We start from the raw sequence: 13258 nt of genomic DNA, 5'->3' as shown, positions 1-13258 counted from the left end.
CTTATACACAACACAAATTTGTTTCTCACAGTTTTGGAGGCTGGAAAATCCAAGATCAAGATGCTGGTAGATTTGGCATGTGGTGAGGGCCCGTATCCTTTTTCATCTATGGTGCCATCTTGCTGTATCCCCACATGATAGAAGGGGCAAGGGAGCTCTTTAAGGACTTTTTTTTTCCTTTTAGAGACAAATTCTCACTATTATGCCCACACTGGAGTGTGGTGGCTGTTCATAGGCACGGTCATAGTGCACTGCAGCCTCAAAACCCTGGAATCAAGCAATCCTCCCACCCCAGCCTCCTTACTAGCTGGGACTATAGGTGCATGCCACCATTCCCATCTCTGAGACTCATTCATGAGGGCAGAACTCTGCCTTCATGACCTAATCTCCTCCCCAAAATCCCCATCTCCTAATATCATCACCTTGGAGGTTAAGGTTTCAACATACGAATTTTGGATGTGCACAAATATTCAGACTGTAGCAGAGGGAAAGCAGGCAAAATAATTTGTTGCAGTGGTCACAGCTCCTGCCCAGTTTTCATGGCCGTGTCTTCGGCCACTTTTAGCCATGAGCCCATAGAGAGAGAAATAGCTCAAATTATAATACTTGGGCCTAATGATATGTGTGTGAGTGACTTTAACCACCTAGACATTCAGCTTGTATTTCTAAGTGAAAATCATATCAAGAGTTATGTCTGCATTCAGAGTTTTAAAGAAAACAATGTCAGTTAAATAACACATTGTAAACCAAAAATAAAATTCAAACCCCCCCCCCATCCATCTGAATGGAACCCTCTTCTCAGCCAAGCGCATTCCAAAGTTAACCTGAAAAATGAGTTCAGGCCATGATGAGAAGTGGGAGCTGGACATGCCTCATTTGTGCCCTCCTCCCCTTTGAAATTGCTGATAGAACAGACTCTAAGTCTGTTAAGAAACATTTATAGTCTATTCTCTCTGAAGACCGCTACCTGGAAGCTTCATCTGCATAAATCCTTGGTCTCTACAACCCCTTATAATAACTCAGACATTCCTTGCTATTGATAATAACTCTTTCAACCAATTGCCAATCAGAAAATCTTTGACTCTGCCTATGACCTGGAAGCCCCCCCTTCCAGCTGTCCTGCCTTTCCGGACTGAACCAATATACATTTTCATGTATTGATTGATGTCTTATGTCTCCCTAAAATGTATAAAACTAAGTTATGGCCCACGACCTTGGGTACACGGTCTCAGGATCTCCTGAAGGTTCTGTCATGGGCCATCGGTCAGTCACATTTGACTCAGAATAAATATCTTCAAATATTTTACAGAATTTGACTGTTTTTATTGACAGCATGATGCCAGCATATGTGTTTCATTTTTAATTTGAAACAGTAGATATCATAGTGATCTTTTCTGGACTGCTTTTGAGTAGGAAGAAGAAGAGCAAACTCATTCGGAAGCCTGGATACTACACTTGAATTATTTAACAGGGTCTAGCACTTGAAGTGGGGTTTGAAGGCTGTGTTGAGGAATAAGCACAAAGATCTTGGGCATGTTCACTAGAGAATAGCTTTCCCTTCTCTGGCAGTGATAATCATATCCCCACCCATTTTTCATGGAATGTTGAGAAGTTGACACATCTTGAGTTTCCCAAGAAAAAGCAGCACCACTTACTTCTCTTTGTCTTTGTTTCCTCTTTCAGTCCCAGCAGAAGTGCATCGTGATCTTTGCCCTGGTGTGCTGCTTTGCCATTCTCGTTGCACTGATATTTTCAGCCGTGGACATCATGGGAGAGGATGAGGATGGACTCTCGGAAAAAAATTGCCAAAATAAATGTCGGTAAGAGGTAACAAACAAAAATTCTCTTTTAGGGGGTGGGCAAGAAATCCAAAGAGGGCCTTGAATAATGGAGAAGAAAATACATAAACACATGTCAGTCATCCAGGCTCCCCTTGGCTTAAGCTGAGGCGTGAGTCTGTCCACTGGTGCTCTTACTTTTAGGGCAAGTAATGAGTAATCATTGAATTCACTTTACAGTCTGGTCATATTCTCTACAGGCTGGTGGGCAACAAAAAATTTTTGTAACAGTCTGCATTTCTGGAGACCACTGTATATGAGGTTTGTTTTGGGTGTTCTATGATGAGCTTGTAAAAATGAGTGACCCAGTGGACAAAGAACACTGTGCTAGTTGTTCCATCAAATGCCAGTTAAAAAATACACGTCTCAGGGAAAATTCTAACTTAAAGTTAGGGATTGAAGAAGTAAGTGTGTCTATGAGAAGACACAGGGCTCCTCAACCTGTTCCAATTTAGCACACAGTTTGTTTTTAATCTAGAAACTACAATAGCTTTGCTCTTTTATGTATGCATTATGTCTCTTCAGTTACATTAAGTAGCATTTCCTGAGGGCCATTGCTGACCAGCAGAGACATCGCAGCATAATCTCAACCCCAGAAATCTCATCAAACTCTTCCCTGAGCTGCTACTGTTTTTTCAGGTTCGGGGAGGGTGAAGAAAAGTACCAAAAACAGGCAGATAAATAAGAGGTCTATTTTTATATACATATTGCTGCAAAGCTGAAGTGAGGCCACTAAATTACAACAGTAATTATGAATTAGAGCTTATCATAAATTTAAATTGTTGTATTTCCCCAATGGAAAGCATTAGCCTAAGACCCCCCCACCACTTTCCTAACTTAAAATAAACAACAACCTTATAATCTGTATGTGAGTTTTATCCTGGATATTTTGCTTTGAGGTTGAATGTTCTGGCGCAGGAAATGTTCTGAAAAGACAATTGGCTTTTTTTTTTTTTTTTTTTTTAAACCTGTGGTACCTTATAGTCTAGTAACTAGGCAACAGGCATTATATACAGAACAGAGCATACAAGAAAGGAATCAATACACATTTTAGATTTTCTTCCTTCATGTTAAAAAGGTATTCCATAATATTATGTAGCCATAAAAGGAACAAGATCATGTCCTTTGTAGGGACATGCATGGCTTTGGAAGCCATTATCCTTAGCAAGCTAATGCAGGAAGAGAAAACCAAATACTGCATGTTCTGACTTATAAGTGGGAGCTAAATGATGAGAACACATGGACACATGGTGGGGAACAACACACCCCAGAGCCTGTTGGAGGGTCAGGGGTGGGAGGAGGGAGAGCGTCAGGAAGAATAGTTAATGGATGCTGGGCTTAATATCTGGGTAATGGGATGATCTGTGCAGCAAACCATCACCCACATTTCCCTATGTAACAAACCTGCACATCTTGCACATGTACCCCTGAACTTAAAAGCTGGAAATAATAAAGGTATTTCATAAATATATTTACTTTCCAGTCTGGATTTAGGTGAAAAATTGTTTCGTGATTACTGTAACGAAAGCAACAGAAGAACAGTAGATTACTGTCATCTTTTGCTAATGCTGTTGCATGTCAAATATACATAGACAAGGGGACCATGACTCATATTTATTGAGTGAGAACACACTGCTTCTCTCTCTCCTCACCTTAAAGCAAAGAGTGCTGTGTATTTTAAATGCAAACCCGATCACCTAGAAAGCAATTTCATGGAGATCAAACCATAGCAGCTTCCTTAAAACAAAATGCCTGATCATTTCAATGCACATTACCAGGTATTGGTAATTTTCAACAGCAGTCATTTTTTTTTAACCTGGAGGAAGCTAAAATTTGCTTTAATTTTTATTTTTAACTCATGTAACTGGAGTTGGGGTCTGGCTATTTCTTCTTCCAATCAGTAACTAAATTCTAATGACTTAATACTATTTCTCCCACCATCTAGAAAATATTTTTCTAGCTACTATGCATTCTCTTTTCCTGTGGGTGGTTGAACTCACTACCCGGGTTACTAGATAACATATATCATATATATATATATGTGATATTGTATACGATATATGATTGTATATGTGTGTATATATATGTGTATATATGTGTATATATGTGTATATATGTATGTGTATGTGTATCTCTCTATATACCTATATATAGATATCTATATATATAGATATGTGTTTGTATGTGTATCTCTCTATATATAGATATCTATATATATAGATATCTCTCTATATAGATATATCTATGTATCTCTAGAGATATCTATAGATATCTAGATATAGATATACATAGATATATCTATATCTATATATATATCTATATCTATATCTATATATAGATATATATATATAGATAGATATATCTCTATATCTATATATATAGAGAGAGAGACATCTTTTCCAAAACATACGTCCCCTCTAGGTCTTTCCTCTGCAGCTTCTTGCCCTGTGCCCTGGGTTTCTGTTCTGCATTCTCAGATATTACAACATGCGCTTCTGGTATGTCTGCCCTAGAACTGGTATCTTGCTTCCCCTAACTTCATCCCCAGGAAGTTTCTGCCTTGGCTCCTCTCTCCAATGCACAGGATGAGGAGGTAGGGTTACTGCATCTCCTTATACCCCAATCCAGTTTCCAACCTGTTGTTTCACCACCTTTTCTGGATTATTCTCATTTGAATTTGATTCACTCTTCCACAAGCTCTTCTCCTGATAGGGTCTGAGGACAGCTGTGGGCCTTAGGTCAGTGTTGACATCAGGGTTGACAGAATTCTTCTGGAAGTCATATTCTGCCAACAGAAGGTACTCCAGGTGGATGCAGTGTTTCTGGAGTTCCTCAATCATTTCCTGGGGAGTGAGCCTTTCGTGCCTGGCTAACAGACCTCCACCCATCCATCTCATCCCTTGCCAATGTTTTTAGCAACTTAAGAATCTACTTCCCAAGACTCGAGCCTTGCCATTTTTTTAAGCATTTCAAGTCAATACATTTAATGTCCACTTCATCCTCACACCTACCTGCCAGCAAGCAACTCCACTTCCAAGCTAGCCTAACACAGTTAACAACCATGGACTTTGAAATTAGGAAGATCTGAATTCAAATCTTGCTTCTACTACTTACTAACTGTAAGCTTGGGGAAGATATGAATTGAATTATTTCATTCATCTCCGATCAGCAGAGCACCAAGAGACTGCACAAGGAGTTACAGTAGAGTCATGAGACTGTTGCGGCAATTTACGGTGGTCATAACTACAATGGGTGATATGGTTTGGCTGTGTGCCATTCAGACCTCAACTTGTATTATATCTCCCAGAATCCCCACATGTTGTGGGAAGGACCCGGAAGAAGGTCATTGAATCATGGGGCCATCTTTCCTGTGCTATTCTGTTAGGGAATAAGTCTCACGAGATCTGATGGATTTATCAGGAGTTTCTGCTTTTGCTTCTCTCTAATTTTCTCTTGCCACTGCAACTTTTCACCTCCTGCCATGGTTCTGAGGCCTCCTCAGCCCAGTGGAACTGTAAGTCCAATTAAACCCTTTTTTTTCCCCCCCAGTTTCAGGTATGTCTTGGTCAGCAGTGTGAAAACGAAATAATAAAATGGGGATGTCAGAGAGGGTCTGGGAGAGTGACCTGACATAGTGAAAAGAATAAATTCGGCGTGGGACACCTCTTCACCCTTAATGGGTTATGAAAGCTCTTTTAATTTCATTTTCCTTAAAAATGATAGATTTAAAAAATCTGTCTCACAAAGTTTATGAGGATTCGGTAACTTGTATAAACCCATGGCAAAGCATCAGGAAACTCATTAAAAATAATACGCAAATGTTAATTATCTCCTTGTTCCTCCAAAGAGTCTAGAAATTCCTCTTCTCTATTCACAACCTACTTCCTTTTCCTCTCACTTCTTCACTTATCCTGAATCTATCCTGACTTTAGTCTTTGGTTCTATGGAAATATACAAAGACAAATCACACGAGAGCAGAGGCTATTTAGTTAGAGCTTGCTGCAGCAAGGGAGTCACCCACCATCAGTTGTGTTTTGCAGAGACTCAAAGGCAGGCAGAGAAATGGGAAAACTTCATAGTGGAAGAAAGAAGGCTCTAGGTGTGCTCTGATTAGAGGCTATTGGCTTGGGTAGGCTGTAGGTGGGATAACTGGAAGTGACATCCTATGTAATTGGTTAGAGGGTCATACTTGACTTTTTCTGGTTGATCCTGAATTAGAAGTAGGAACAAAAATTAAGGAAGCTGTTGGTCATTAGTCAAGTCCTGGCCATTTGGGGCCAGTTGTTACAGAAATTATTGTTTAGCTTCCTGGATTGTTACTAGAGATAGCAATCTGACTTCCTTCAAGTCTAACTTACAGCAGACTGGCTTCCTGGACTGGTTATTGCAGAAAAGGGGTTAGTTTCCTGGGCAGGAGCCTACAGATTGTGCAGCCTTCATGTATGATTTAGTCATTGTCCATTTGTTGATTCAGTCTCTTACTTCCTTGAACCTCCTCCTCTGTCAACCCCTTCTGTCTTAATTTTCTTCCCATCCATTTGCCAGATCATGATTAGCATACCACCATGCTTCCTGCAGCATCCTGAAGTCTCACCTGGATTTTTTTTTTTTTTTTTTTTTTGGCCTCAATCTGACAGCCAATTCTTAAACTGACTGACTCCTGGTTTTACCCATCCTTGTCCTCAGGGCAGCCTCAGCCATTGGTCCAGGCCCTCATAAGTCTTCAGGTAGAGTAGGTTCTGTTGTTCAGTTCTAGATTCCTCCAGACAGTCATGCCTCTGTTAAAAGAGGTGAGGGCTTTTTCGGAGATGCACCATTGAATATACTGGCACTGACACAGACCTGTACAAAACCTCCACTGGTTTACAGAAGTTCTTGAGCATGCCAGTCTCAGCTTAAACTTTTCTCTAGAAAATTCCAGTTCTTCCTCTCATGACCTCATCCCTTTCCTGGAGCTAACCTCCCTGGACTCCTTCCCAGACTTTACCTGAAGGAGGCGCTAACTCTACCCCATGATGCTCAGTTTCCAATTACTTTGTACCGAAGTCCAGTGTGTTCTCTTTCTGCTTTTCTCCATGTGTTGTCACTATCATAAAGTGCTGCTTGCTCAGTTCAACCTTTGCTGAGATCTTATTACTTTATCGTTAAACTCACTCTGTGTGTAGCGCTCCTCACTTCTGAAAGTCGAAAGAATATCAACATTTACAGTCTGTCAGCATCTCATCACAGTTTTGACAGTCTCTCCCCAAGACCTCTTCATCTGGTGTACTCTTTCTTAAAGATAGTACTTTAATTCATGTTATTTCTGCTAACTAGCCTTTCTGTCTTCTAATAAGATTCCCATTCCGATTCATTCTGCCCACTCAATGTTTTTCCAACTTTCATATGCCTCTCTAAAAACCATATCTGTCTCCTCATAAAAAATCCTTATTTTTTTTGTCTTGTTTTATTTCTTCCCCCCTTTGTATTATTTTGCTGCTAGATTACTGTACTAATAGTGGATAATTTTATCATAATTTCCCTCACAAATCTACAAAATATCACAAAACATCAAAGGCTCTAAACTTATTTTCCAAATGTCTTTTAATGAGTCTCAGTTGTATTGCCCCCAAAATAAGATCTTTGGCCTCAGTAAATGACCTTTGTCTCTTTGTATTGGATTTCTGGGCACTTCCACCATTTCCCAATATGTTTTAAATGATTGGTTTGGTCCATATAACTTTAAATCTCCATGTCACTTTGATTACCTGAGGGAGTGAAAGACACATTTTCTAGTTTCTACTAGTAACCTACATGTCAGTAGGCCTGGGACATCACTGATAAGTAAGGAAAGTTCAAACTGCTAGTTTAGGTTGCATGCATCCTATGACTTGGCTATTTTGCAATTCGCTAGTGCCCCTTGTCGTCTTCATACCTCATTCTTGTGAGAAGTAACCACACACGGTGAAGTTTCCCATACATCATGTCCTCAGGGACCAGCAGAGACATTGGAGCTGAGCTCCAGGTGCTGCTCAATCGCAGAACACCTGCTTTCACATGAACACCCACCCTTTCAGAGGAGAAGTCTTCATTTTGTATATATAGCTACTTCCATCTTCCCTACTCCCCCCACAGAGCTATCCTACATCAATCATTTTCAGTTGCTACTCCCCCACTTATTAGAGACACTGTTAGACACTCACTAGAGGAGGGGCTTTTGTTGCTACTCCTCCCTGATAAATACATACAGAACCAGTCAGCATCCTTCTCCCTGACTTCAGGCCCAATCCTCATGACAATATGGAAATTAATTTCTGCAAAGTATCATTAAGCAAGCTGAGTAAACATACCATCTTGGGTGGGCTAACATTGCCATATAATCATATCAATGAGCATGTGTCACCTATTTTATCTAGGTAGTTATGGCAGCCCCTGTTCCGGACCTCCTCACACTTGCCTCTCATCTTTCTAAATCAGTCCCCATGCCTAGGTGGCTACCGGTCTAGGTTGGCTCACTCTTGCCCACATATCTTCACATTGGTTTTAGCTTGCTCACTTAGTCTGAAGTATGAAGGAAATGAAACAACTCAGTCTGTCTGTCTGTATCTCTATATCTCAGCCTCTTTCTCTAACCTATCTAATCCCCATTATTCCTGAATCCAGAAATTTTCTTTCATCCTAAATTGAATAGATTTGGGTCTGTACAAAAGATGTTCCATGTAATGTTATAGGCTGGGTAACCAATGTATAAGTTTCCACAGCAGTTCTCCAATAAGGAGTGTCTTAGGCCACCAAAGTCTGGTCACAGAAAGTATAGCAAGGACCAAATTCACTTTGTTATATACCACCCTTTCATACACAGACTTTTTATGCATCCTTTCTAAATTTTCAAGTTTCTCTACTATTTTTTTCTACTTTGTTTTTCACACACTTTATTTGCTGAATCTCTTCCTCTGACCTATCATTTCTTACTCAAAAAATATCTGCAGACATCTAGATTTATATCAATAACAGCTGCAGCTTCAGCATAGTACACACATAATTTGGTTCATCAATATATGACATTCCTAGAAGACAGTATTGAGAGACCACTTTATGTGTTGACAATTACCTCCTAGTATTTTATCACTTTTCTGTTTAGTATCATGACCTTAGAGTGGTCTTAACAGACTCAGCTTGCTCCGGTGGACTTTAATCATTGTTTTCCCTTTTAATGCCCAAATTGTCACTTCTTGGCCAGTGAGAGCCACCTTTTGTACTTTTTGACACTATTCCAGGTATCTCTGAGAGCAGCCTTGCTTTTTGGCAACAGCTAGCTTTTCCAGTGCTATTTTAGATTAGCTTGCTTTGAGACATGGTATTGTCTACTTTCAAATGAGCCCTGGTTCCTTTTCAGGAAGACTTTCTATTAAAGACCAGAATCTAAGTTCTATGGGTGTCCTTATATTGTCGTCCAAAGGTATTGGTGATGGACACAGTGATACCACAGGAAACATTCTTAAACTGCAGTAATGAACAATTGTATGGTACTAAAGATTTGTTCAGCCCTGACTGAACAGTACTTCTGCCTCCCTCCGTCACTCTTCCTCTCCCTTCATTTTTTCATATTCCAGACATAAGCATGTGGACTATAGGGCCAGATTACCTGGGTTCGAATCTGGCTATACCACTTAGGAGCTTTGCAATCTTGGGGAAGTTTCTTGATTTTACTGTGCCTCATTTTCTTTTCATCTGTATATTGCAGACAGGTATTGGGTCTTGTGTGAAAGGCTTCTGTAAAGACTAAATGTGTTAATGTGAGTACCTTTGATACAATAGCATCTGTCATATAAATGTTCAATAAATATCCACTATTATTCTTCTTACTAAGGGACAGAAATGTATTGTGGGCGTTTGCAGGTTTTTTGTTTGTTTGTTTGTTTTTTTACTTTCATCTTACTTTGCTCCAAAATGGGGAAGACCTTATTATCATTTTTCATCCTTTTCTTAAACTATGAATTTTTCCCTTTATCTACATTAACTTTGATCTATTTTGCTTTGTATTGACAAACCCAACTATGTTTTAAAATTACAGTGTTGCTCCCAAATTTAGAAGATCCCATTTGGTTTTGGCTCCTTATTTGATATCTGAGCACTCTTCTGACTGCCTAGAAAAGAAAAAGGAGGTAGTCTAACTTATTCTTCCTACCCCAGAGGAGCTCCAAAGAATGTAAAGCCTAGAGCCCTTGATACTACAAATGGATTTCTAGTGCACTAAATGAAAAATAGCGATGGAAAGTAGAATAAAGACAAAAACTATCTCTAGAGCCTTTTCTTTTATGTCCTCTCCTAGTTTCTTCATTTGAGCTGACAGTGAGCCTATCGCCTATATAATATTCTGCAGTATTTTTCCTTTTATCAGTGCCAGTATCTGTTTCTTCCTGAATTTTCTAAGATCTAAGAGAGATAAGCATTTATGTTTAATTCACGATGTTAAACGTAAGTGAGTCAATTGATCCATTTCTTATTGGCTCCCTGTCTTTTCCAGTTGTAAATCCCTTCCACTTCCCTCCCCTTCCCTTCCGTGGGTCTCTGTTTAGAGATGGCTTTGGTTGAGAAGATGGCATCCACCTGATGTAACTCCTTCAGCTTTCTTTCCAACTCAGAATCCCCCAAGTGACTTCATTCGTCCTTCCCTCCTTCCGTTTTTATCTCAGAGGAAGAGATGTTCCTTTCCTTTTCTAAAACTAGCCCCTCTGTCAACACACTGAATCCTGTGGAAATAAACGAAGGCCAACCCCATGAGAAAAGCAAAGGTTATTTATTCTGAGCTTCTATAGCAAGAGACTCAGCCACCATCACTTGCATTTTGGCAGAGACTCAAGGGCTGGCAGAGTGGGAAAGCTTTGTAATGAGGAGAAATGAACACTACATGTCACTTTCCCTTTTGAGCCTCTGTGCCTTCAAAGGTCATCTGCGTTCTCCCAGAGTCCTGAGCTGAAGAACTTCATTCCACTTTGATTCTTCACTTTTTTGCCCCCTTTCTCCAAACGAAAGTCCATTTCTGTAATGGGAACTTTGGCCCTTTATTGGAGTTACCAGCATTTCTGTTTGTTTGTTTGTTTCCCCGAAAAGATAAAAAGCTCCCTGAGAACAAGGAACCCAACTATCTGTCTCTCTTTGTGCCCCGTGCGGTCTCTCACACCAGGCTGAGCAGCTACCTTTTTTTAAGTGGGCAGTAGTTTTCATGAAAATATGAGTATAAATTACAGAAAGAATAGTGTTCATTGAGATAATATGTATTATTACATTACTTTATTATTCCTCCATAGTAGAATTTGCCTTAGATCAAACTGAGAATTATGAGAGAAGATACAATAGTTTATGGATTATTTATGTAAAGACTATCATGTAGAAATGAGTTAGAAAAAGAAACTTGCAGGGGAGTTGTTAAAATGAAATAGAATAGTCCGATGCTATACTTTTTTTCTAACTATCATTGAATAAATAACTGTTAATGATGACTGGAAATGGGAGACAGCTTGATTTTAAGTGATGGTAAAGAGAAGTCTCCAAACACATTGAAATACAGATATTTTTATGCTTCTGAACTCTGCTCTCCTATGAGATGGCATGTATTAATATTTTCATTTCACCATTGAATACAGTAAGATTCAGATTTTCTGAACTATGAGATTTGATTAGCCCAATACCCGGAAAGTATTGTTTACATTCCACAGCTAAAATTTAAAAGATTGTGTTAAAAATAATGTTTCATCTTTAGCATTTAATATTTAAAGGAGGAAATCCGAGAGAGTGTGACGCTCCCTGATGGTCTATAATTACCACTCTGAGAAGCAGCAGAAGCTAATTATTTCAAAGTTTTGATTTTAATGAAACTTAATATATGATTAATGATGTTGACATTTCCTGTCACCAGGTTTGTTCTCCAAAAAGATAATTTGAATGTGATATATATTTTTCAAAAAGTTCACCAAACCCTTATAAGCACAATCATACCTGATAATCATGAACAGTGTTGAAAACAGAAAGTATAGCTGTGTTTTCCACAGACAGTTTGTTTCAGCTGTCTTGTCAGGAAGGGACCCTATGTGTAATCATTCTCATAGTAACAGCCAAGAGCCCAACCTGAGCCTGAGGCAATAGGAACATTGATGGAGGGAGTGGAGTGGGAAGAAAAATAAAGAGAAAACTGGAGTTGATGTGCCCGATGGGTGTTCTTATATTTTGGTTATAGACCTGTAATTAGAAATTTTTCTAATCAGAACTTCTAGTTAAAGTAATTACCATGGTCACAAAGACTATATTGAGAAAAAGTTTTCAACAGAAAAATCTGTTAAAGAACTCATAGGAACTCAGCTTCCAAAACCATAGACTTTAGACATTTAAAAGGTTGCAAGGTTGGAATGCAGCATTTCAGAATGGGTTTATGCTTCCGAGGGGATCTTTGAACTGTGAGTCTAAAAGCCATGGCAGCAAGCAATAAAAGATTCTGCAAACCAACCTGAACTCCAATTCCAAAGCTAGTTTTCAGATATGACTCACCCAGGATGCAGGGATATGTTTGCAACGTGAAACTTAGGTTCAGACGACCTAGGATAGGTTTCCTGTTGTCCCTTCAGGCTGAGGAAGTCATCTCAACTCAGCCTCCGTACTCCTATTTACAAATTAATGAGAAGTTTTCTTCCATGCTGTAGTGAGACAGAAATAAGATAATGCATGTGTAGAAGATTGCAAAGTGCTTTACAAAGTGAGATATTATATGATTCGCTTATTTATTTATTTATTTGAGATGGCATTTTGCTCATGTTGCCCAGGCTGGAGTGCAATGGTGTGGTCTCAGCTCACTGCAACCTCTGCCTCCCAGGTTCAAGCGATTTTTCGGCCTCAGCCTACTGAGTAACTGGGATTACAGGTACCCACCACCATGCCCGGCTAATTTTTGTATTTTTAGTAGAGACAGGGTTTCACCACGTTGGCCAGGCTGGTCTCAAACTCCTGACTTCAGATGATCCACCTGCCTTGGCCTCCCAAAGTGCTGGGATTACAGGTGTGAGCCATCATGCCCTGCCAATTCACCTATTTTTTGAGCCACACTCTCAAAGGTCAATAGCATCCAATGTGAGAAATGTCATTTTAAAAATATAATCTACTGCGTCATGAGGTCTATACTTTTATGAAAATAGAAGAGAAAATAGAAAGTATTATGCAGATGCTTTCTTATATTTACCTTGCAATTCTCAGAGCCATCACAAGCCACTGAGAGGCTTCAATGGTCTGGCCCTCACTGGGCAGCAGAGGTCAAGGTGAAGTGGGTGAGACATGCCCAAGAGCTCACTCAGGCTCTGCATCCGGGAGACCTGATTGTGCCTCTCAGCTCGTCTACCTGCTGTGCAAACTTGGTCATTTAAGCAGCCTTGGTTTGAGTGTAGAATGATGGT

At 39.6% G+C, this 13258-nt stretch overlaps 1 protein-coding gene across 3 annotated transcripts in view; it reads left to right on the top strand.

Moving 5' to 3' along the window:
• The window catches only part of PLD5 (phospholipase D family member 5), a 422185-nt gene that overhangs the window by 157686 nt on the left and 251241 nt on the right, over positions 1–13258 (top strand). For 2 of the 3 annotated variants that reach the window (XM_009196471.4, XM_017953343.3), the window contains exon 2: positions 1684–1820. In XM_009196471.4, the coding sequence (XP_009194735.4) occupies positions 1684–1820 (137 nt within the window). Of the gene's footprint in view, positions 1–1683; positions 1828–13258 lie in introns of all 3 variants that reach the window. The other variant, XM_017953347.2, reaches the window with a different exon arrangement.

This window comes from Papio anubis, chromosome 1 (assembly GCF_008728515.1).
Source record: "Papio anubis isolate 15944 chromosome 1, Panubis1.0, whole genome shotgun sequence".
NCBI lineage: Eukaryota > Metazoa > Chordata > Mammalia > Primates > Cercopithecidae > Papio > Papio anubis.
This window is presented reverse-complemented; position numbering and strand designations above follow the sequence as displayed.